Source organism: Malaclemys terrapin, chromosome 22, assembly GCF_027887155.1.
Source record: "Malaclemys terrapin pileata isolate rMalTer1 chromosome 22, rMalTer1.hap1, whole genome shotgun sequence".
Taxonomy (NCBI): domain Eukaryota; kingdom Metazoa; phylum Chordata; order Testudines; family Emydidae; genus Malaclemys; species Malaclemys terrapin.
This window is the reverse complement of record NC_071526.1, coordinates 16,901,102-16,927,559: the sequence shown is the minus strand read 5'-3', so window position 1 is coordinate 16,927,559 and position 26,458 is coordinate 16,901,102. Positions and strand designations below refer to the sequence as shown.

General features: G+C 42.2%; 1 protein-coding gene across 1 annotated transcript; it reads right to left on the bottom strand.

Moving 5' to 3' along the window:
* Positions 1–1,205: 1,205 nt before the first annotated feature.
* Positions 1,206–20,649, bottom strand: AGO4 (argonaute RISC component 4). Its single transcript, XM_054012078.1, has 18 exons — positions 20,258–20,649; positions 15,997–16,162; positions 15,320–15,440; positions 13,121–13,302; positions 12,693–12,829; positions 12,462–12,596; positions 12,166–12,253; positions 11,604–11,751; positions 11,388–11,507; positions 10,669–10,797; positions 10,357–10,490; positions 8,152–8,336; positions 7,720–7,879; positions 6,289–6,604; positions 5,266–5,400; positions 4,308–4,409; positions 3,849–4,048; positions 1,206–2,560 (listed from the first exon to the last, which is right to left on the bottom strand). Exons 1-18 carry the CDS (start codon positions 20,274–20,276, stop codon positions 2,452–2,454), a joined length of 2,586 nt encoding a protein of 861 aa, XP_053868053.1. The 5' UTR covers positions 20,277–20,649; the 3' UTR covers positions 1,206–2,451.
* Positions 20,650–26,458: the final 5,809 nt, after the last annotated feature.

Here is a 26,458-nt window from a genome sequence, read left to right as displayed (position 1 = left end):
CTTCGGTTCTCTCTACCTCTCAAAGTGAGAGCACTGCACCCTTACCAGTATTTTAGTCCTATGATGTTCTAACACAAGTTTGAGTTAGAAAGTTCTTGCCATGCTTCCCAGAGCTAGCGGAGGTCTCATAATCTGTACAGTTTGAGGTTAAATATTCAGGCTAATTGCAGGCAAGCAGATGAGAGGCTCTCATTTAATTCAATCTGAACTAGGAGTGCTTGGCACTGGACATCTATCTATCTGGTGGTAAAAGTTAAATCTCAGTCTTATCCACCCTTGACTAATCAGTCACATTCTTGCCTAGTGCATGAACCCACAGTGATCTTTGATCCTATAAGCTAAAGGGTGCTCAATTTCTCTTCAAGGTGCCAAAATTCACCACAGATTGGGTCAAAGTTCATTCTAAAAGGGTTTTCTCCCTGAACAAGTATTAAGAAAAGCAGCCGTCTAGCTGAAGCAGCAGTCAGTCTCCCACCCACATGTCCTGATTATTATCCAAGTGAGGTATTCTTTAAAAAAAGTTTAACAAATTAAAAAGAATCTTATCTAAACCTGTCCACACTACACACCAGGAGCAGAGCTTGCTTCAGTCTCATTTTCCAACAGAAAAAGTTTAAACTAATTTTAAATGAGGCATACTACTCTGAAAGTAGGTTATAAAACTGTCTTCAAGACAAACTTCAGCTTACTCAGGTACAACTGAAAGACAGCATTTAAAAATGTAAACTTTATTTTATGTACAAGCTTATTTAGAAGACTGAAGGAAAAAACAGCATTTCATATTGCTGAGATTTTGAGAGGGCTGGTTTCCAAGCTCGGGAACAACACAATACTTAGCAGCAAACTCCACACCAATGGCAGAGACCACAGTGCAATAGCTGGTGACTTTTCAAACTTCTCTTGGCTTCTGCAGTGGTGTAATGTTAGCTAAGTTGAATCTCGAAATAAGATTTTAGTCTGTGTTAACTCATGTTAACACTAAAAGAAATCTATTCTCAAAGTACTACGTTTGTGAGTTCCAAAAGTATTAAGTGAAGCAGAGCCCCTCTTCCTTTTTATACATTTTAGCTGAAAAAAGCCAAGCAAATAAAAACAACTAATTTCTAGTCTGGGACAGAATATATTTGATTTACACTTTTTAAACATGCTGTTGAATGCAATTGTGTGAGCAACCTAGATTTCCAGGGCGGGGGGGGGGGGGGGGGGAAGGGAGGGAAGAAGAGAGAGAATTAAAATGCTGGTACCAGTCTTCAGGTTGCTATTGTCACACAACACACTTAGAACTGTACAGATTGGCAAGCCTTTCCTACATATAACACCCAATTTCCAAGCTTATAAAAAAAGTGGTAGACAGGACACCAGTGAATATAAAACAGTTAAAAATAATTATTTAAAAAAAAAAACCCATGGAAGTGCGTCTTTTCTGATTAGTTTCAGAAACTGCCAAACTGTGTGTTCAGAAAACGACACAAGAAGGTTGGTTAAACTCATGCACAATCCTCAGCTAGAATTTTACACTGTCAGGGGGGCTTAAAAAAAACATTTATTGCCAAAGTTAAATCTTCTATGAGAAAAGTTTTAAAATCACCTAGATTTATCAAACCACACAGCAGCATAAAGTGGGCACTTTTGTAAAAGTTTGAAAAATATCTAAAAGCTAATTTTTTTTAAATATTTTCTCATTTTTAGAAGGGGAAATGGTTCAGTACTTGTTACCATATCATGGCAGTATTATTTGTAACCATCATAATTAAAACCTGCTGCCAGGCATCACTATCTGGTTATGTTACACATTCACAGAACAAGAACCACCTAGCTGAATCCGCAGTATAGTGCAATTGCTTTGCAGCCCAAGTCTGCAGAGATTAAAAAGAGAACTAGTAAAACTGACAAAACACTGCAATGCCTGTGAAAGTTAATGTTTGTTAAAAGGCATTTACAGTAGTGAAATCTAAAATCTCCATAAAAAAAAAAAAAATCTATGGCCCCACACAATAGAATGGTTAAATTGAATTGGAGTAAAATGTTTTGCCATAATATGCATACTTACTAAGCAGTGCATGAAGAAAGGGAATTAGTCATCTTGATAAACTAGTGGGATGAGGAGATAACTTAAAAACCATAGCTAGCAAAATATTCAATAAAAATCTTTCATGCCAAGTCTTTTAAAAATTTCAGGATGATCGGCCTTTTGCGCTTTGAGGTAAAAATTCAGTCCAATGCATCAGAAAAGACAGTTCATGAATTTCTATTACTTAAAACAACAAAACAAATGGCTCAATTGTGTTGGTGCATCAGACATTGCTGTGAAGTGTAGATTCAGTGCGACTGTTCAGAGCTGCTGGTAGTACGCAGTCTGAAATAAACTGAGCCCTAGCTATAAGCAGTAGGCGTTCAAAACATTTCAGGACTGCGTGGGTTGCCGGTTCTGCCTCGTCTTCCCAGATGGACTCAGGCAAAATACATTGTATGCTGGGTATCATGGTGGATTTGCACTGCCTTTGCCAGAGCCTGGGGATCCCGGCCATTGCTCTGTCCTGAAACGTGGCTGCCTTCAGCACTGTAAAGATGTAGACACATTTAGAGGGCTATGTACAATGGGACAAAAACAAACACACTTAAACAGTTCATTTCTCAAGGTTCTGTACCTGCGATCTCTGGCTACAGGGATAGTCTGGTCCTGGAGCACTAACTCAGGCCAGTAGCTGATCATACAGATTAGTGCAAGGAGGAGCCCTCCATTAGTATAGTGTACGTAAGTCTTTCCATTTTAGTCCAACAATCGCCACTTCTACAGCACCTTTCATCCAAGGATTTCAAAGTGCTTCACCAACATTAATTCCTACCAACACCTGTGAGCTAAGTATCTCCTTTGTAATGATGGGAAAACAGAGGTGAAGTGACTTGCCCAAAGCCTGACGGAGTCCATACTAAACCTGGATTAGAGGCATTCCTGGCATTTGGACCTATACATCTTCTGACCAATGCTGCCTCAAATGCACCACCTGAAAAGTACTAAGGGATCTTTTGTGAACAAGAGTCACCAGAAACTCAGTTTTATGATTCCTCCCAAGTGCACAAGGAGCTGGAGAGAAGGAAACCCTAACTTTCTACTACAGTGCTTTAGCTGCAGTAGCTCTAATACAAACCCATTTAAGGGCACAGGGAGGCAGAATGGTGGAGTTACATTTTCAAACTTACATAAAGAACAATATTTTTTTTTCCCATAATGAAGACTGGAAAAAAGCTCACACTGCACTAATGGAAAGAGTAATGATTTAAAAAACACCCAACACCAAAACACATAAGTGTGTTGTAATAAAGACTCTTCTGACCTCAGCTTCAGTTCTTCCCATGACTGTTACACACTCTATTTTATTTAAATGGATGGTTAAGAACTAACCACCACATTTTATAGTTTGGCTTTTTGAGGCATATCCAGTCTACTGAGAAAGGCTAAATTTTTAAAATGTTATTTTAGTGACTTTACTGATGGACTGACAATCCTGGAGACCTACATCTGCTATCTATGCACAGGGCAGGTACAGAGCACTGCTCTGCCAAATTGCCTGCCCCTGAACTTGTTAACTGGGATCCCTCCAGAAGGGGGAAGCGGTCTCCATGCTCCAAATTAATTCTTAGCCTCTCAACACTGTCAGACATTGCTATTTGAGGTAGGACTAGACTGAGAACCCACCAAATTGTTTCACACAGAAGGCCAGTTCAAATCAGTGACTGGTATAAAGGGAAAGGAAGAAGAGTTTTATTCTTCACTTACAAGTAAAACAGATCTTTTTAGACATGTTAAACAGTCTACTGTAAAGAGACAGAACCCTTTCACTCCTTACCTATCATGATCCTTGTCTACAAGATGATATCTTGCCCTAAATGCTACCAGCCTGGCATAGTATGCAGGAGCTGGAATGGAGACGGATCTTGTACAGCGGACATACGTGTGACACAGCTGGTAGGTTAGCAGCTGCAATTCATCTGCGGTGAAACAGTTGTCATCCCACAAGACCTGATAATGAGATGGGCGGCTGGTACCCTGGTGAAGGAGGCAAATACATGTTTAACTGGATTATATCAATCTAAGGCAGATGGAGCTCTAGACTTCTTGAATCAGTATCATTCATTCTAGAGATATTTATATCCAAGTGACAGATCAGAATCTTAGCACTGATTCTTCATGTGTTAAATAAAACTGATAGAACTGCAAGTCTGCTCAAACTGTAAACAGATGCTGTTGTTATCTGTGAGTGACAACAGCTCCCAACAGCACAAGTCTAGTGCAGATTGAAGATTACCTGAATTCCTGCATGGCTACAGAGGTAAAAGTCAAATTCAGAGGGATGTGTGATGGTGCTGTCCACGGTAGTCCCCGCTGGTACATTACCACTTTTACCCACCTGTTTGGAAAAAGATTGTAATTAGTACATTTACTTCTGCATGTGACCAGGATGGACTTATTTTAAGCTTCTAGTGAACGTAGTGCTCATGAAAGTGAGGAAGTACTAAGGTCTTTTCCACACTAAGGATTAAATGATGTTCGCAATGTGGCAGGTCATTTTCTGGGAACCTTGCTATAAATGCCTCTATGTACCTAGCCTCCTAGACTTGAGCAGTTTTAACAGTAAAAATGTGGCCCCAGAAAAAGCCCATGCCAGTCAGTATATACTTAAACAGGGCTGTTGGTAGCACTATTATAACTATAGGTGAGAGTAGGCCTAAAACTGGATAATCCAGGCACATCACAAGCTTTCACTGAAAGTTTAATTTCCCAACCCTACCCCTGCTCAGACCCTCTCCCTGGGACCTGCAATGGGGGAGGGATAGCTCAGTGGTTTGAGCATTGGTCTGCTAAACCCAGGGTTGTGAGTTCAATCCTTGAGGGGGCCATTTAGGGATTTGGGGATTTAGTTGGGCCTTGGTCCTGCTTTGAGTAGGGGGTTGGACTAGATGACCTCCTGAGGTCTCTTCCAACCCTGATATTCTATATGCATGCAATCTTAAGCCCAGGAACTTCCCTGAGAAGAGATGGCAGTTTGGTGATGTGAACAAGACTCACGCATATTTAGAGACAAAGTAGGCAAGTTTCCAGACCCCCAATTTGGTGCCAAGAATCACCCTGCCACAAGAGCCTGATTTGCTTAGAAACACTGCTTACTGCAGAGTAGGATCATTCCACTAACTGGACATCACCCCAAGCCAGCTGTTCTCACATTGCTACACAATTCCTCCACTTGTGTAGGCAACATTACTTGCCCTTTCAGTTTTGTCAGCACAGAAGAGTCTAGTGTGATGCCTTTTCTGCACAACAATGTAGGTTATTCCTGGTCTATAATCTTCTTCCAAACTGATACAGGCCTTCCGGATTGCAATCAATTCTGGCCAAGCTACCTAGAAGTACAAGTGATGAATTCAGTATGCAGGACAGTATTCTCATTGGTTTCTCTGAACAGGTGTAATTTCACAACAGTACAATTCAAAGCACAATTCATTGTGTGCACACCTAAGGGGGAAAACAAAAGGAAAATTTAAAATGTTGCTTATATGAAGATTGCTAAAAAAAAACCCTTGTCCTTCACGTTTGATTAAGAAGCCTCATTCTTACCTTAAATTTCTAGAGACTTACAGGAAATATGATTTAATAAAAAAAACCAAAACCTGTAGAGTTTAAAGGTATGAATTGATCAACTAATTTACCTTACATTTACATTCACCCCCAAAAGGATCCGATAGTGTATTTATGTAGCTATAAAACAGCCTCACTAACAGAGCCATCTCTGGGGTGGAGGGTGGCAGTCTATTAGCCACAATATTTCACTCACAATGGAAAGGAGGAGAACTTTAACCTTGAGTAATCCAGAGCAAACCCAGCTCTCCAGAAAGCAGGACTGGATTTTTAGCACCCGCATGGAGCAGACAAGACCTCTTGTCGAGAGTCTCTCACCCCAAAGGCTTCCAGATCTGATCACCTGCACTCAGTCTACCTTTCCCCAAGTACTGTACAAAGGGCTGTCTTGATGTTCACAAGATTCAAGCCTCTGGTTTTACAGGGTCTAGGTGTTTCAAAACTGAAGCTTAGCACCATCAAGCCACTCTGAGCAGAAATGTTTGTAAGAATCTAAACAGCTGATGTAGATAAAGGCGAGCTCAGGCTGCCCTGCGTGCCAGGGTGCCATCCATTACGGATTCTCCCCTCCAGTAGGGTTCATTTGCCAAGACCATTTAGATTCTCAATGGCAAGACTTCATTGAACCCCAAAGAAATGTCATTAGAAAATACCTGTTTCATCTGTCCCTCTGAAACTCCTCCTCTGTAGTAAATGATCCGTGTGGGCTTGAACCGAGTAGATTTGTAGAACTGGATCAGCAGCTCTCGTACCATGTTAGTCAGGTCCTGGATCACTTCCTGACTGTACAGCAACTCCTGGGAAGTCTCCTGACGGGAGGTCTGCACACGCACTGTAGCACAGTAGCGACTAGGGTGGCCGTCCATACTGCCTACCACAGCAGCAATGGACGGCTTCTTTCCATCCCCAGCAGGAGGGTGAGTGACATCTGCTCCCAGGAAGATGACTGGTTGCTGGAACACAGAGGGCCTGTTCAATTAAAGAAGGCTTAGTCAAAAAGCAAGGAAGGAAAAGAGTTAAAAGTAGCAAGTCATCTGACAAGGAAAGATTAGACAAGTAGATCTGAAATATCCTTAAGAACTGAAAACTTGCCAGGTATTTTATACAGGAGAGTCCCTGCCCCCAAACAGCTTGCAATCTAGAGAGAACAGACAAGGGAAGTGGAAAGAGAAGCACCAAAAAAGAAAAAAGGGGGTGGGGGGGGAGAGGTGGTGCAGGTGGCTGAAAGATGAAGTTTAATATGCCACAATTTCACTCACCTCCCCACTTTCTCTCACTTATTAGAAGAGCACCACAAGAAGGGAAGAACTAGTGTTTACAGGCCTCACAGAAGAAGTGTGTTTTTAAGGTGATACTTGGAAGGGAAGGTGGAAGGATCAGGACACAGAAGCAGGAATGGACAGACAGAGAGTGGGGGTTATTCAGGGAGGTTAGTGGAAATGAGCAATAGAACAGGCTTTCCAGTTTACTATAGAGCTAAGTGATGTCTGTGATAAAGACAACAGGTGTCTAATCAGGAATCATAGCCACTTTGACTAGGTGCTCCATATGTAATCAAGCAGCAAGAAAAATAGGTTTCTTGCTTCAGGACAATTTTGGATGTAGTCATCCATCAAACTGTATGTCTAGACAGTTTACTATATATTATTGGTTATAGAAGTAGACGTGAAAACATGTCGTCACAAGACGGGTGACAATTCCCAATGCAATTCAGAAAATGGTCATGTGCTAATAGAAGACCAACACTGATGGGACTTGAGAATTTTAGAGCTCTCCCATCTTTTCATTTTATTTTACTCCAACCCTTTGTCTCCTTTTCAGCCACATTGCTGGACAAGTCTGAAACCTGAGGCAGGCTTTAGCCTAAGGTACAATGTATAAAATAGCGTGTTGTGCAGCTTCAGTTCTAAAAACAGAAGGCATGATCATTTGTCCCATTTAATACAAAAGCATCAACATCTATAGAAGATTTCTAACCCACCCATTGTTTGGAAAGGTACCGTTTTAGTTATTAAAAAGTAGGCAAAATGATTATTTTGGTCTGCTAAGTTAAGCCTTCATTAAAGCTTTAAATTTGATCTAACCTTTGATGAGGTACAAGCACATTGTTGATCCCTCCAAGCTTTGCATTTATCTTCAGACAAAGATTGGACAGAGTTTGGGGTGAGGTTTTTACCACATTCTTCACCTGAACACACTGCGTGGCCATTCCTAAGAGAGTGTCACCAACACGCTTAACCTCAGCTGCAACAGAAAAGCAAGGTGATTCTGATTATCAGAAGCATCAATGCTCCCCTACCTCCCGCTTGTAAGACATTTGAAAAGTAGGTCAAGATTCGACAGTGAATGAGAGTCCACTCTAACTATATCTGTACAAAAGTAGTGAGATATTAACCAACCTCTAGAAAAAACCCATCACAGAAAAAGGCATTGCTACTCTTTACCCATCTCATCATTATGCACCTTTAAATACAGATGATGTACAGTGAGCTAACTTTATAATCTCCTTTCCATACCATACACAGGTGTCTTTCCAGGCAGGATCACTACTATGAGCTGCAGACCCACATAGGTCAACTTCAAGTGTTTGAACATCGGCTCCACGCTGTCTGCGCCTTGTGCGTATTTACAGAAACATGGCTGGCCTTGGATTGGCATCCCCGCATCCTTGGAGATCTTGCGCAGCTGGTCTGTGAAACTCCTATAAAACAAATGAAGTAGTAGCTTTTGGCAAATCAGTCCACACAGTTTCAGTCCTCTGGCAACTGGGCACGTTATCTTCTACATTATTCCATTGAATGGTTAGTTTTATACTGCTAAAATTCTCTTTAAATTATACCCAACTTAGACCTTCACTAGCACAGTTCTAGTTTTGACTGAAGAGAAACTTTTCATGTCTTCACACACCGCAATTGTTCAAATGTCCTGTCAGCCACATGAGTTACATGAGCACAATTTTAGAAACCTGAATCAGCCATAGATACTTCATCTAGGACAGGTGCCTTTGGCATGACTGAAGAAATTTGGCTTAGCAATAATGGGGCTTATCCTGAAGTCCTTACACACAGGTAACGCTCTGACGTCAACAGGAGTTTTGCATGCAGACAGTCACATTTGAGTCTCACATTAACAAAAGCCACAGTTTATTTGGTGTGATTTTCCTTTATCATCAAATCACTACACCCACCACTAAAACTCAGTGATTATTAAACAGCCCAAAGCAATACTACTATCTCCAACAGTTTAAGACAGGAAATGACTTCTGTAAACTGACCCTGCAGCAAGAAGTTAAATAGCAACTTAATGCAATAATTACAGTTAAAATTAAAATGCACACACAGGAAATTCAGTTATTGTTCCAAAATCAGCTAACCCTGCGTCATTGCGCACAGAACCGATAAGCACATGAAATATATAATGTACACAAGGACAAGGAATTATTGGCGCTGCAGGTACTATTATAAGTGCATTAATGGAGATGTAATGCCTCAAACACCTGTCTGTACCAAGCAAAGGAGAGAGAGTTCAACATTACCAAAGGAACAGACTCATTAAACATTTAGTTGTGTTCATTTTGTGTATTGCAGAAGTAGGTAAGTAGCTATCTTAAATCCCCCCCAACATGACCAACTCCACTGGACCCTTATATTGCACAGCTCTTGTGAGCAGAAATACTCCAGCACATACATTTAAAGTAGCCATTGTCTGAAACCACTGAAATACTGAAAATACAGTTAGTCAAGCAAGGTTCTCCAGATACTCAGCTTCCTTGCTTTTGCAGTTTTAAGCCGGTCCTCTGTAACAATCGAATCCTAAACAGTTTGACATTTCTAGTGATCTTCCTTCCCCTCCTGAATCCCTAAAATGAAGCGCCAAAACCCTCAAAAATTTAGTACTTCCGTGTAATATTAACAGAGAAAACAAAGGACAATGTCTATTCTATGTTCTGTAAAGTACCATATATATTAACGGTACTAACCAGTTAACAGTCTGGTTTAGCGACACAATGTTAATAATGCATTTCGTTTATATCTAAAAATAAAGACATTTGAACTGTGTAAGAAGTGAGTTCAGTAGAACATTACACAAACACTGAATAGCTCAATAAGTACATCCTGCTCTCTGCACTACTACAGTGCTTTACAACATGAAGGATAGCCTAACTCGGACTCTCTGGCATCAAGAGTACACCACCCGAAAGCCTGTATGGATATGAACCAAGATGAAACTTAGAACTTTTGTAGGTTATTTGGAGAAGAGGGAAGGAGTACATGTTGATTGGGAAGCTGATCAACCATGAGCAGCAAGTCAGGTAAACAAAGGGACCAGTCATCAGAAGAGAAACATAGGCCAAATGCAGGCAGTGAGAGGAAAAAAGCAGAGGTATAAACACGGTTGTCGTCTTCTCCAAAGATAGCATTTCAACAGCAATATAAGCACCTTAATCCTTTTCCTAGTTTAACAGTTTACCAATTCAGGTTACAGACTTGGTTATTCCCCACCTTCACATTGCAAATATTTAAGCTACTAAAGGCAAGGATTTCCTGCTTTTACTGTGTTAGATGTGTTCACATCAAGTTATCCTAGAAATGTAGGACTAGAAGAGACCTCAATAGGTCATCTAGTCCGGTTCCTTGCACTAAGGCAGGGCTCAATATTATCTATACCATCCTAGTGTGGTGCATGTTCTTCGTAACTGCTGGTAGCACAAACATACTCACTTGAGCAAGTCTTCTCTGCACTGTTTTTGAGGTGCAAAGCAGGCAACAGCCCAAACTTTAATCTCAATGCCAGCGTAGAACTGTTTCCCTCTCATGTCCCAAACACCCTGGTTTGGTGTAGCTACAGTCTTGTTCTAAATAAAGACAAAGACAACTTAAAAATTAAAAACTATGATCAGGTTGATAAGGCAGTGAACAATATTCTCTATAGGTTTGTGCAGAAGTGAACTTTTAAATTACAAAATACCCACCAATGCTTCATAAGTCTGATTCTAACAACAAGCTATTTTACAATAGATACCAAGAACTCACCCGGCCTCCATACTGCAGCATCGGTGCTGGCAATACTCTGCCTGTTAACTCTGTCATTTCGTTATGGACCACAATGCCAAACTCCTTCAGATACGGATCCGGTCCACCTACCATACTGTTGCTCTTCACCTGGAGATCATCATCATAACCATACATAGTATTTCAGGTGGTTGTTATTAGAACAATAAGCACAGAGTGGCTCAAGCCATATCCCCTTACGTCAGTGGTCTCCAAACTGTGGGGCGCATCGAGAAATGTCCAGGGGTGTTTGGCAGGGCCCAGACCAACCCCCATGAGGGGGCTGAGAGGGAGTGCCACCTAGCCCCGCTCTGCCCCGGCCCTGCCTGCAGCTGTGGCCCCTGCTCCCAGCCTGGCCATGACTCCACTCCTGGCATGGGGAGGTGGGGCGCAGACACAGTCTATTACTGCTAAGGGGAGGGTGAGAGCGGAAACGTTTGGGGACCACGGGCTTATATTAAAAGAGAAAAAAAGTCTCTTCCGTTTCTTCTATTCTTGGCTAGTCTGCTTATTCACACAGGTACCTTAAAGGGATCAGAAATTCTATGGATTTTGCTACAATTTTCCAATGGAAACCATTTGAAAGATATACACAAAACCCATCTATGGTGAAAACTTGAAAATTTTCTATCAAAAAACATTTGAAGGGAAAGGGAAAGTCTTACGGCTATTTTCCATAAAGCTGAACTACAGCTACTCACAAGTCTGCTGATTTCTTCCTGTCTGTCTGGTGCCGACCTTGCAGTCGCCTTTATCATAGTTGATGTCTGATTGTCTGTTAGCTTCTTGATACATCGTTGGCCTGCCACAATGTTACATACCTACACAGCAACAGAATTAGGGATGGTTTATTGCCTCTGAAACAAGGCGTGTAAGTCACAATGCAGTGCCAGTTAAAAGTTACCAGTCTCCTTTACCTCAAGTGGTAAATAAGTGTGTTTCTGTTCCTGTCCCACTTGGAGACACGGAAGGTGAGGATACTTCAGCTGCAGACTGTACTTTTGCTTAAAATACTGAGCTACTGTGCACTCCATAGCCTGTCCATTTTCCAGCTGCAGAGGGAACCTATTAAAAAAAATGCACTGCTTTGATTACGCTTCACAATTAAGTGGTTAATTCTTTTTAAAAAGTGATATGGAGCATATATTTGAAAGCCCTGAAAATGCCCATTTTCTAGAGTTATTATTTCTCTTTATGTAAACGTATGTATAAAATAGTTTCTCAGTGGGCATTGGACTTAAAGCCAAGTTAAAAAAATTATGGCTTTAGAGACATTTTAAAAGCCAAGGCAGCTCTCTAATTATTCATCGTGTGGAGAAAGTACAGTTGTAGCCCAAATCCACAGTCATTGTTCCAATCAGTCTCAAAATTAAGAGTTCTTTTAAAAGCCATATGGCTCCTGAGCCAGCTACCCTTGTAGAAATAAGCCACTTAGCATCTCCAATAGCTTTCACTTTATAGAAGATATTGTGTACATACGTCTGATGGCTCGCTGGTCGCCTGGTAACATTGCAAACTCTATATTTTCTCTTCATCTGGCCACAGTGGGTAACCTCTACTTTTAGACCTGAAAACCCAAGACAAAAGCCACCAAAATAAAAATCAGACACAGTCAACCTATTACCACCTCTAAGATTTACTTTCAACTGGAAAAGATGAGTGACAAGGAATAAGCCAGTTTCCAGGGTCTGCAGCCTGTGAACTCTGGTAGCACAATTTAATATGCTCACAGGCTTCCAATACTTTGCACCAGCAGTTTTAAACTATGCATTTACCTCGGATTTCTTTGGTAAACTTAACACGCTGGGAGTCTGTAAGAGGCTTGGTCTGTTCATTGATGTTCTGAATGTCCAGGACCTCACACATGAACTCAATGATAGGCTGGGCACGATAGAAAGCAGTCGCCGATACTAAGAACAGAAAGACAGGATATTTAGTCTAGAGGAGGTGAAGGTAGGGGGAGAAGGAACTTTCTTATGCCATTAAAAACAGAAGTTCTTGCATACCATCAATATTGAGCATCATGTTCCACATGGCAGGCCTGACCGACTGATGGAATCCAAACCAAACCTCCCTGCCTCCTCCCAGAGGGTGGTAGTAACCTTCAGGAGGAGAGAAGAAGGAACGGCCCACAGGGGTGTACCTGATGAAACAGGAAGAGTTAACACTTAGATTCTTTCTTTCATTGTATTCCCTTGGTTCCCAAAAGTTCAAGTCCTAATATATGTAGGTCCCATGGGGCAGACCATATTTCTTCTAACGCATGTATCAAAAATGTATTAAAAAACAACAACGAAAAATAACCACACAACAGATCCCTTCACCCCTTTTGCAGCAGTATAGTTTAAGTTTGGAGCCACGGCAAATAGGCATCACTTTAACAGATTGATTCAAGCGGAGACTGATTAGGAAACCTGCAATCAAAAGTACCCACCTCATGGAGGGAAGGTGCCGTGTGATTACATCAAGTGCCTGTACGGAGTCTTCAGGAACTTCATTCAAATGCCCTGCCAGAGCTTCCAGAAGCAGCTGAAGGCTGACCACTGACACCCACTGAATAGACACTTTAAACGTCTGGTCCTTTCCCTCACCTGGGAGTGTCACCTCCATATCCACCTAAACAATCAGAGCAGATGCAGCACAAACATAAATTAACAGACTCAATATCCTAGCGCAACACTAAGCAACACTCATTCTCATGGACTTGCTTTGAGTCTACAGGTGATTTCTCAACTAGGATGTAATAATTTAAGGGAATTCTACAGCAAACACGAGTAGTTGCATAGAGAAGTTTGAAACCTGGTAATTTAGTCACACCAAGAATCTGCTCTGAGGTTCTGTTTGTATTAGCCATTATCTTCAACTGGAGGTTAATAGGGTGACACCAAAGCACTTAAGAAGAGAGCTATGATTAGTCATCCACTTTTTGTCCCGAAGAATTAATAGGAAGAGGCTGGTTGTGTCCATAACAACACAGTAAAGGTATGTTAACCTCTAGTCTTCAAGTCAATGCATTGAACTTCCTCGGGAACCAGTCAACACCACAATTAATCACCAAGGGAATCAAAGATCTATGAGGGATGCAAAGTATTCCTCCCCAGAAGTTGAGCACTCTACTTGAAAAGTACTGTCTTCTACCATTAGTCTACAGGGTCTCCCTCACGTGGCAGTGTGCCACCAGTAATCTGGTCCTCAGAACAGAGAGTAAAGTAGGGTTATTTTCTCCAGAAAACTGAGTATCTACACAGATGTCACCCAAATCTGGAAGTTTTGGTATATATTTCTATCTACCAATACTATTAAAAACTAGGACACACTAAAATATTTCAGTTGAAAATTACGGAGTTGTAAACATAAGGCTTGACTGGAAGGTGACAGTTTGTTAATGTTTATCCTCAGAAAGAGTAAATTTAAAGAGGCCCACTAACTTCCTTGATATTGTTGTGAGAAACAAAAGGAAGCATCTGAAATATCTGGTAACTGTTGATCCATAAATGCTACATTACACTCTGTGCTCAACTTCCTTCCCCCTCCTCCCTTGTTCCTATTTACCTCACCTTCTTCTGCTATTTCCCTTCTCTATACCTCTGCCACCATTAATAAAAATGTATTTAAAAATAGGAACTAGAACAAGTCAAGTGTCTCATCAGCCAGATCAGTTTGCTTGTATGTCATGTTTCCACACTACTCTTTGCTTTTAAAGTGTGTTTTAGTCTGTTCTGATTAAGCAGTTGACTGTCTTCCTGTGTCTTTGGATAGCACCTAGCAGAACTGTGTTCCACTCCAAGTTTAGGACTTTGGGTACGACCATAAAATAAATCACATCATCAGGCAGACAAGTTGATCTTCTGTTGAAAGTCTTAGAAAACCGAATATTAAGAGAACCTAATGATTCTACTCAAATTTTCAGTTTTAATGAAAATGTTTCTTGCCTTGGATTTACTCAAGTAAATTTACATGAGTAAATTGCTAGCATAAGTAAATTAACATGTATAACTAATGATTTGTACTATGAGACCATACGTCTGTAGAGAGGAAGTGAGTTACAGAAGCCTCTGTCTTCAAATAGATGAGGGGGAAAATTGAGAGTCTAGTGTAGAAAACTGTTCTTTGTTTTGGTTCTGAACTTTAAAACCAGGCCTGGCAGCAACTAGTTTAGCTGGCGCTAGAGCATATTGGCCCCCTGGCACTCCTTTCCTATATTAGGACTTGCCTAAACAAATCCAATTGAACCAGAACAGCACATTTGCTGCAAAATACAATGTAAAGGTCATTCAACAGTCAAGCAGCTAACAGTATTGCCCTTTAAGTGGTTTTAACAACCTTTTTGAGAAAAATTTACACCAAGAAGTGTGATCTGTCTTAGCAGCCTCCAGACCACAGTGTGTTGGTTTACACTGTCGAGGCCAAGTTCACAAACACAAGAGCTCTTGGAAAAGAGTCCACTGAAGAACCCAGATCCTTGGATTTCATACAATTCCTATTGCCCCTTGGTTTTCAAATACTACTAACTGTAAGGTTGCTTTCTATTGCACCTTTTATCCCAGCACACTTCATAAACGATACATGGTATTGCAGTGTTGGTACTGCAACACGTCACTGGAAGATTAAAGCTGTCTACTACAACACTTACCCTATCTCTCCCAATAGGCAATGGGTGTGCAGTGTACATGTTCCTTTTGCCATCATATCCTGGCTGCCGATCACCAAATATCTGCATCTTGAAGTGTCTCACCATAGTATCTACCACCTCCCTAAAGAGGAATGGCATTGTTCAATAGATTAGTTTGAAGAATAGGCAAATTCAGTGATGCATTAGCAAAGTTGTTATGATTGGCCATAACTGGACTCAAGCCTGAAACCGGTTGCTATCAGAGACAACAATGCACTTGATTCTGCACCTACCCAAGTTGCCAGCAGCCCCTGAACAGAGACACAGGGCAAACACACGTGCAGAATGGAGAACAAAAATGTGATCCAAAGAACAAATGGCTGCTACCAAAATTCCACCATTAGTTAAATTATAGACAGAAAAAACTATTTGGCCCACTGGGAGACCAGTGTAGGATTGTTCCTACAACATATTTCTCAATGTTTTCTACATCTACAGGCCAACTGTAAAAGCTTTGAATACAGCTTTCTCTGAGAATAGGATACAATTTGTTTTTCCACAGCACCTAGGAGCCCTAAATTGGCAACTATTACCTACATTGCATAGATAAAACTATACTTGACAGCAGCTGGAGACCTGCTAAAAAGTAGAGTTTCCTTAAATTGAGGCTGCTTTAGTGTTTATTAAGCCATCCTTACCTGTTCACTCTTCGGGGCCGCTTTTCTGGTTTGATATCTACATCATAGTGATAAACATCAATTTTAGGGATCTGCACCTGAAAATGATTGGCTAAGAGACGGATGGGTTTCCCAACAGTTCCCAGGCCGGGGCGGCGGGGCGGCTGGAAGAGGCTGGCTGGGGGCCCTGTGAAAGTCAAAGAAAAAAGTTTGAGATAATAAATGATCACGTAACACAACGTCCTCCCAACTGGAGATAGGACTGTAATTCAACTGAAGGCTCCTTATGACAGACGAGGGAACGAAGTCTGAAGTGCCTTGCCCAGGTTGCAAGATTTACAAATGAAAGTGCTCCTTAGTGGCTCCATTGCCTTGTAACAGCTCTAAATGATTTTCATGAAGAACAGAATCATGTACCCAAAACACAAACTAATTACAGCAGTATGTAAGAAATCTACTTTTGTAAACATGATTTATGAAGTCAAAGCCCTGTGATGGAATTTAGTCTTTTGTATACTATATATACTCATCACCACGTATAGTATCATTAGTGAATAATAGAGAGTTTATAATTAAGTCCATTACAGGCTTCCATGTATTATGCTCAGAGTCAGGATTTAATGACGGATTCTTGGCATGATCAAGTGATTAGAGGTCCAATTTTTATCTGAAAATTGATAGTATCTGGAATTGGTGAAGAGTTTTTTATTCTATAATATAAATTAAAAATACCTTTTTTATATAGTACTGACAAAAAATATTGTGGTTTCCACTACCACAAAAAATGCTATGCTGTTTACATGCTAACCGGGAAATGCGATTCAATGTAAACAAAGCTCAGGCCAATTTCAAATTCCAACACAAAGATGGGAGTGAGGAGGACAGTTTCCCCTAAAGGAAGAGAAACAGTAAGGAAACAGTAAGAGTAAAATGTTTTCAACAAAATTATTAGTGTAAAGACATCCATGTCTTGTTAATAGAATGGGTTATGGTTGCTTATAAAAATCTGGGTTTTAATTATTTCTACTGAGAACATTTGCAGAGGCTTCAAGAAGGAAGACATATTTGAACTCAAATTAGGCAATGTCATGTTTTGCCCGTTTCCTCAAAGATATAAGTTAGAACTGAAATGTTACATAATTTAAAGGAACTCTTATTTGAAAGTCAAATGTGTCTGATTTTTTTAAAACTCACTATTGTTTAAACACTTGAACTGAAGTGACTGAATTAAAAAAATATTTTTTCAGTTTATTTTGTGCATTTGACAGCCTTCTGTGTAGTCACAATTTCATGATCCCACTTGTGTAGGCAGCTTTCCATGCTTGAGTCTTTTGCATAGCAACAAAGGAGAGAAAAACGTTTGAAAAATAAAAAGCACGACTTTAAAGCCACAAAAATTGGTAGGATAACTTAGGAGAAATTTAATAACTGAAGCTGCTTCAAAAGCTTTTTTTACCTGACAAAATGTTAAGCTGACAGTGTCCCTTTCAGTCAAAGGGCTGACGAACAGAGGGTCTGAATTTATCCCATTGGGCGGGGAGGAAAACAGACATGTCGGGAAACCTTAGAAATGCAGTAAAACTTTTGCATGCAAGACTAAATCCCAAGAAGCCAAATACCTTTGTTTTATAGGAAGACTTCTAAGTCTCCACTAAATTACCAATTTTTATTTATAGATTAGTGTTAATAGTCAAACAAACTATTTTAAGTGCTAAAGTACTTAGAGGGTGATACTCCAAGTAGATGTAGTCCGTTTGATATATCAATTCTCCAAAGTTGAGGAGAACAGCACACCAGCTTCCTTGAGGCACAGCGTTTGTCTTACTAGATATCAAACACGCCATGTGCCCCACTGGCACTGCACCTGTATAAATATTTTTATTTATTTTAATTTAAGGGTAGCTTGTCATAGGATACAGTTTCATTTTTAAAAAGTTAAAAAGCATCAATCATCGCGGGCAATCGAAGTTTGCTGTGCTTGTTTGGATACTAGGGAGATGATCCATTAATCCTGTGCTAATTAATCTGAAGCAGTATAGCTTTTGTGGGCACTGACCTGCTAAAAGAGATTAAATGACCAACTATATTTACCCATTTACCGTCTTCAATATTTGGAAGTTTTGTAAATTAGGAATCGAAACAATTCCAGACATTTGTTGTCAAGAAAGGAGGTTAATATTACTGTACATCTTCTCTTTATAATCATTCTTATTCTTTCTGATACAAAGTAGTAAATTAAATGCTATTGTCCATCTGAAACCAGGGCTTCACTACAATTTATATAATTTGTTTCCATAATTTTAATTTTGTCCCTTTAACTTCACTAGGATGAAATATTTGTATCCCACACTGTTGCTCTAGTTTTCCTGCCATGTGTTAACAGCCTATAACCAAGGTACCCCTCCGAGGGGAAGCAGTTTGACACAAATGAAAGAGGACCTCTTGGAAATGTGTGAATTTATACTGCATCACACATTGATTAACAGATTGTAAACATTCAAAGTAACACCTATAACCGTGATCTTTCAAAACATCTCCCAAGACGCGGAATTAATGAGGATAGATTTGGTCTTCAGATCAATAACTTATTGCTGTAGATTTTGCAGAGTTCCTGAAAATATCAACTTGCTAGGACCTAGAACCTATTCTAGAACCTAGGTGTAGGTATACATTCTTCGGTCAAGAAATACCTCTTGCACACATTTTAATCTTTAACCATTATCTCATGTGACAATACTCACCAAGTTCCGCATCCGATAAAAGGTGACATTTCGTCATATACCAACAGCTTTTGTTTTAATGACCAGGTAAGTCTCAAGATTTAGTCAAAACTCTTTCTACAATGGCCCACCTTCAAAAGTTAGGCATGTTTTTATGACATCATGCAATTTATTTGCAACCATAATGTGTACGCCAATTTTCAAACCTATCACCCTACTGCTCCTCTTTCCCATCAAGTAACTTCCTTGGCTAAGGCTATATTCCACACTAACTCATCTACATTTTTACGAAGTCAAATCATATTGTAGTATGTCTACGTAGAAAAACTCCTATAGCAGACTGAGTGGCCTGTCTGTCATGCAGAAAGTTTTGAGTGTATAGTGAATCTGCTGGTAAAGTTTAGCAACCCATTTAAGTTCCTCTTTAAAAGTGACAGCTCGCTGAGATACTGACATGAAACCAGACTAAGTGTAACACCTCTGCCAGAGAGACCTCTACACTGACCAGGCAATAACCTCCCACAACCATATCCCAATTTGTTACTTACACATGTAGCAGTGGAATGAAACCATCACTACATTCAGGGCATTTTTAATAGCATGGCCTATTCTTATTAGGAAAAAAAACAACAACAACACCACCACTATATATTTCTTAGGAAATACTCAACTGAACAGTATAGAACAGAAAGTATCACTGATTTGTGAAAGGCCTAAGAGCTGCAGACAGGGTTAACCACACATTGCAATGTAGTTAGCAAATTATTAAACACGCTGCAGCAAAAAACATTTAGAGAAGGCGAAAATACTCTGGCTGGAAAGTTACCGTGGGCAGAACTTAGAGGGGGAATGGAAATTTTCATAGGTTCCTTCGCCCACCTATGAATCAGTCACTGCTAGTAATACGTCCAATGTCTTTACTCAATATCAGAATACACCCGACACAAAAAAATAACTGGATTTAAAGCACAGCACACAGTTTGTTGGCATCAGGTGCCAGACCTCCTGGACTCAGGAGGCGGAAACAACTTCCTTTCCCCTCCCTCATGCATTTAAAGTACTCTTGAGAAGAGCAAGGATATCATCAAATAAAGAGCTATGTGTCCCTAGTCAGATAGGGGCCCATAACATGTGGGGCCTGGAGAGAGGGCAAGGGTGACAGGCCTCTGATTAAGGGTACACACCAGCACCCAGCGAAACCTGGGCTCTCCCCCACCAGGGGGCTGGGCACCCCCTGAAGCAAAGGAAGCCAAGCCCCCCAACCTCCTCAGGACCCAGTGTCACCAGGAATCAACCCCCACCGCTCCAGGAAGAAGCCAAGCCCCCCCCTCCCTCCCTCCCTCCCAGCACCACCCACCTGGGGACCACCCAACCCTCCACCCCCTGTCACCTGGGAGCCCCCAACCTCCCAGAGGAGGACGTCACCACTTTCAGGAGCCAGCCCCCCCATGGAGGAAGCTACCCCCCCCCGGAGCCAGCCCCCCCCCCAGGCAGAAGTCACCCCCAGGAGAGACCCCCAGGGAGCCGGGGCTCACCCCACCCCCGGGCACCCCGCCGCTCACCGGGTCCCAGCGCCTCCATGGCGGCGGCGGCGGCCTCGCTGCGGTCCCCCCCGGCCGCCCCGGGCCCCGCCGCCCCCGGCCCCGCCGCCGCCGCGTATCGCTTGATCTCGGGAATGTTGGCTGCGGGTGGGGTCGGTACCGGGAACGGGGTGCGGGTGGGGGGCGGGAGCGGAGCGAGGCGGGGCTGGGGGGAGCGGGGCCGGGCGCGGGTGGCTCCTGGCGGCGGCGGCACAAACAATCCGCTCTGCGGTGCCACCGAGCCCGAGCAGGAACCGGCGCGGGTCCGGGAGCGCGCCCCCGAAGCCGCCGCGGGGACGCGCGCGAAACCCCCCTTTCGCGGTCGGGGTCGCGCGCGCCGCTGGAGAAGCAGGGTTCGGAGGCCAACCCAGCGGCCTTCCCGGGCTCGCGCTCGCCCCGCCCTCTTCCCGCCGCGCGGGGGCGCGCACGCCGTCACCTGGGCCGGCGAGCGTCCTCTGTGCGTGCGTGTGCGCGCGCGCGCGTCCCCGGCCCCTCCTCCGGCCTTTTAAACCCGGCAGCGAGCCCGGACGGGCAGCTGTGTGGGGGCCCGGTGCACGGAACTGCGGCCTGCTCCCCACCACCCAAACCCCACCATCCCGACCCCCCACTGCTTCCTCCCTAAAACCCACCCTAGACCCAAATAACCCCTCCACTAAATACCCCTTCCCCAAGCCCCACCCCAGACCCAAATAACCCCTCCCCACAAAACCCTCTGTTCCCCAAACCCCTCCACTAAATACCCCCTCCCCAAACCCTACCTATCCCCCAGTGTCCACCCCCACCCCAGACCCAAATAACCCCTCCCCACAAAACCCTCTGTTCCCCAAACCCCTCCACTAAATACCCCCTCCCCAAACCCTACCTATCCCCCAGTGCCCACCCCCACCCCAGACCCAAATAACCCCTCCCCACAAAACCTTTCCACTAAATACCCCCACATATCCCCCAGTGTCCACCCCACCCCAGACCCAAATAATCCCTCCTCACAAAACCCAAATGCCCCCTCCTCCCTAAAACCCAACCCTCCCCTTATACTCCCAGACCCCTCCACTAAATACCCCTGCCTTAAAACCCACCTTCTGCAAAAAAACAAATACCCATCCCATAAAACTCACCCCCCCCAAATATCGCCAAACCACCATACCCAAAATACCTCTTCAACCCCCCCCCCAATATCCCCAAATACACTTCTTCCAAAAAATACCTTTCTGCAAGTACCTCCCCACGCCCTGGGCGCACACACTGGAAAGCTACATCCCCCCCAATTGCCCCAAACTTTTTTTTGGGGGGGAGGGGGAGAACAGCTCATGTTGAATTTTTTTTTTTTTTATTAAGACCTCACCTTGTTAACATCTTAGGTTATCAAAACTGAAATAAAATGAACTGGGTCATAAATGATGTGGATCACTTAGCATCCCTCAGCTTTGGCACTTAAAAGTCTGGGTCACTTTCATTTGCATTGGCACTCATTTTCTGGCTGTCATGTGCTGGCACAACGCTCTGTGCTAGAGTAGTGAGCAACAGGTAACATCTTAACCAGAAACATCTCTGGAATTTCTTTTAAAATTAATGATTGATTTTCTATTGATTTCATTGGTCTGAATCAACTGGGTCCTTTTGTGCCATGTTTCCATCTCAGGTACTTTATGTGCACCATCACAATCTTTAATGTATTTATCCTCACAATACCCCTGTGAGGTAGGGAAGTGCTATTGTATTTATTTATATAATTTTACAGATTAGGAACTGAGGCACAGAGAGGCTAAGTGTTTTACCCACAGTCCACAGGAAGCATGTGATGGAGTGGGAAATTGAAACCAGGTTTCTCCAAGTCTTCGGTGAATGCCTTACCTACTGTATCATCCTTCTCCCCCTGTACAGAAAAGCAGGATTTTCCTGCCCTTTCCAGTCCTTCCACACTTGGCTTTTCAGTGTCCCATTCCATAGAATGGCAGTTCTCAACCTGTGATGTACAGACCACTGGCCCACAGAACTAGTTGAGCACATGGTGCCTGTTCATTTAAATTCATACATACTTTCCTAATACTAGTTTTTCATATAAACAGCTGCCACAGAGATTGCGTGATTGTAAACAGGAGGGAAATCTGAGACACGCTGTCTATTAAGATATAGTCTGCACTATGAAAAAGTTTATGAATCCATAGGAATTGCCATAGTGGCTGAGACCCATGAACCATCTAGTCCTGTACCATCTTGCACACTGGCCAGTATCAGATGCTTCAAAGATAGGCACAAAAAAAACCCATGGAAGACAGAACTGGGATAATCTGCCCTCCTTGGAGATCTCATCCTAATCCCTAATAGAGATTGGTTTAAACTCTAATACCTCTCCTACTTTAGTTTTTGATTTATTATAACGTGGCTTCAACTGCTCTGGAACCTAGATGATAGGCCATTACCAGTTGCGCTAGAATTTTCACAGGAAATAATGAAAGTTCCTTTGCAGCTACCCAACTAGCTCTTTCCAGTTGACTTTCTGAATGACATACAATACAAATTTGGTTTTAGGTGCACATAAGCAATATAAACCTATCCCTAGTCACATCTTTGCAGAGCTATGATTTTCTAGGATCCTCACTCACTAAAGGTAATACAAAAACATAAGAATGGCTATACTACGTCTGACCAATGGTCCATCTAGCACATCATCCTTTCTTTCGACAGTGCCCAATGCTAGATGTTTCAGAGGAAATGAACAGTATAGAGCAATTTTGAGTCATCCAACCCCTGTCATCCAGTCTCAACTTCTGGCAATTAGAAGTTTAGGGACACCCAGAGCATGGGGTTGCGTCCCTCAGCACCTTGGCTAACAGTCAAGGATGGACCAATCCCCCATTAACTTATCTAATTATTTTTTTAACCCAGTTAGACTTTTGGCCATCACATCCCCTGGCAAGGAGTTCCACAGGTTGACTGTACATTGTGCGAAGAAGTACTTGTTTATGTTTGTTTTAAACCTGCTACCTATTCATGTCATTAGGTGACCCCTGGTTTTTGTGTTATGTGAAGGGGTAACACTTCCCTATTCACTTTCTCTATCCCATTCATGATTTTATAGACTTCTATTATACCCTCCACTGCCTACTCATCTCTTTTCTAAGATGAGCAGTCCCAGTCTTTTAAATCTCTGCTCTTATGGAAGCTACTCCATACCCCTAGTCATTTTTGTAGCCACGTAGAATAGGAGATCAGGAATCTGAGTAAATACATATCCCTTTTTAAGAGAGAAAAGCCTCACCTACTTTCAGAAACATTTACTTTAGTCCCCCTTACAGAAACTGTCTACCATCCACTTTCCTTCTTAGAATTTAATAAACACAAAACTTACCCACAGTTTGGAAATATACAACACCATTTCTTTCAACCTCTCTGTGAACATCTTCCTCATGCTCCTCTACTGTTTCATAACCCATGGTTCCAGCCCCAAAGCTCTTCATGTGAGAATTATCTTCTTCTACCTCTCCAAGCCCTACGTTATGCCCCCAAGCAGGGTATTTGTTTAACCTAATTGCAGCCAATATAACCTCCTTCTGCAGAGCAAATTGTATTAATTAATGAGCTTCATTAGATCTTCAGATGTTTTGAAGAAATGAAAATTATACTAAAAAACCATTTCAAATTTGAACTTTAGTTACTCCTCAATATACTCACATGTTAATGAGAATAGCTATTTTTTGTGCAGGGTTACAGTGCTCTGGTAAGTGTAATAGTTTTTCTTACTAGTGTTAATGATTGATTAATACCCAGCAGCTAATAGTTAACACAAAGAGATGGATCAATAATAATCATGGGATGTCACTCAGAATTTGGCTGGCAAGTGATTGCTTGGGAATTGGGTGGTGTCACTAATAGTTTGGTCATTAAATACTTGGGATGCATTTTGCATTGTATTCTACATTAATTTACACAGTAAGGCTTCAATCCTGCAAACATTTATGTCCACGAGTATCTTTACTCACATAAGTAGACTCGTTAAACTCAGTGGACTACTCACATGCGTAAAAGTTACATAGGTGTGTATATGTTTGGAAGATAGATGCATAAACAAATTGTAATTCCAGATTAAGATATAAGGGATATCAGGATTCATTGCTTCTAAGGTAAGAATCTAATAATTACAATTCTGTAGTTGGTGCTGCTTCTTTTCAATGTGATCTAATAAAGTATAACATACGTGAACCAGAGTGAAGACACCTGGTGTTTTGGCTGTAAAGTGACATCCCCTGGATATATGTAGCAATATGCAGTCTTAAATGTGACTCCATGCCAAGATAAATTGATGCCAAAAATTAAGTCTTAAACCTCTCATTCTTCTGCATCCAGGTAAGAATATACAATATAGTTATTCAGCAAAAATATCAATACAGGCAGGGAGAGAGTTCTGCAGTCCCCAGAGAAATAAAGAAAAAGGCTAAAATAAGTGGTTAGAAATTAATCTTAATAGTTTAACAAAATTTCTGAGAGACTAAAAATATAAAGCACTAGATAGAAAACAGTATTTGAATAAAGCTTAACCCCTGTATTATGACCACAAATCAGGACTTCTTTAAATCACTAGCATAGCTACTAGGCGTTTACATGGCTTTCTGTTGGATTCCTCCTTATTTTCCCGTTGAAGCAAGGGTTTGCTTATTTGCTTGGAAATCTTATTTTTGTAAGTGTACATTTCTCCACAGCATTGCATTTCACCCTTAAAGGTGAAGATGTTGGATTTTGTATGAACATCCTGACCCAGTCCCCAAACTGTTTTTTCCTCTACAATGATACAGATGGAGTAGTTATTATTTATTTATTTTGTTGGAGAGATCTGTGACAACTTTATAGTGGGTGTGTATTCACAGAATTCCATCTGCCTAGATCCCAGCCAATTATACCCATCCTGGAGCACAAAGAACAACTTTGGCCTCAATCCTACAATGAGCTGTAGGTAGGCAGAAATCCGTGTGGGTTCATGTTGATACAGACGTACTGCAATATAAAGATCATTGCTAGATTGTGGCCTTGCTGAGGATGTTTCTTATTTATCAGGATAAGGATATCTGGTGGGCTAGATTTTATTTGAAACTCAACATAGCCAGGCACTGTCTATCTGTTTAAAACATTATGTCCTTCAGGGCAAATATATGTCAGAAGCATGGTTTGTTTGGTAAACTACACTCTGCTGTGGGCTATGCCTGTTTATTTTTTCTTTCTTAGTAATTTTTTTTTTTTAAACCAAACACTTCTCTAACTTCCCTCTTACAGGGCTGCCAACTTTCTGAACAAGTGAAGGAAAGCATTCAACACTATTAGTAAAACTTTATAATAGTATATGCTAGCATCCTTTTACTACTAGACCAAATATGGCATTTGTATCTATAACTCTTGAAATGCAGAATTCTGTGGGGATCATGGGCTATTTAATAACAGAAGCCAATTGGTAATGTTTCCTGGGTATCAAGAAAGCAGCTGCTTCATGTTGGAATTATACCTGGTTTACTCTCTGAGGGTGAAGCTCACCGCTGTGCCACGGGCCACAACAATTTGACATGCCAAGACCGCATGAAGTAACAATTGCTTTAAATTGTTGGCAGGCTGCATGGGCAAGAAGGAGTCTGCCCCCAATTTACTGAAAGGCTCTGTCTTGCTTGGCTCCACTCAGTGGGGTTCTTGTAGGACACAGGGCTGGGGAGGAAGGGAAGAGCGCCCCAGCACTAGAAATGCCATTAACCGTGGAAGCTGCCCCATGGCCATGCTTGCCTACCCTAGGCCATCCTGGGGAAACTGAGGCCATAGGCCCTAACCAGGCCACCCCCCATCCCCTTTGGCCAGAGCTAGGCCACCCATAGAGGGAGGGGGGGGTGCCCCCGCCCCCTACAGTACCAGAGAGGCGCGGCCCTGATTGCCGCAATAGCCCCGCGCTATGTATTCTGCGGCTAGAGCGGCTGGGATTGGGCCTCTCTATCCCCGCGGAGCAGACGAGGCGATGGGGGGAGGGGAATTGACAGCGCGGAGGCACCAATGGGATGCTGGCGGGGCGGGGACATCCTGTTCAGAGCGGATTGTGATTGGGCCACAGCGCTGTAGGGCGAAGCGCGTTAGTCGTCCAATGGGGTGCTGAGTAGGCGGGTGCTGTAAGGGAGAGAACGAGCTGTGATTGGTCCGGAGTAGGGAGGCGGGGCC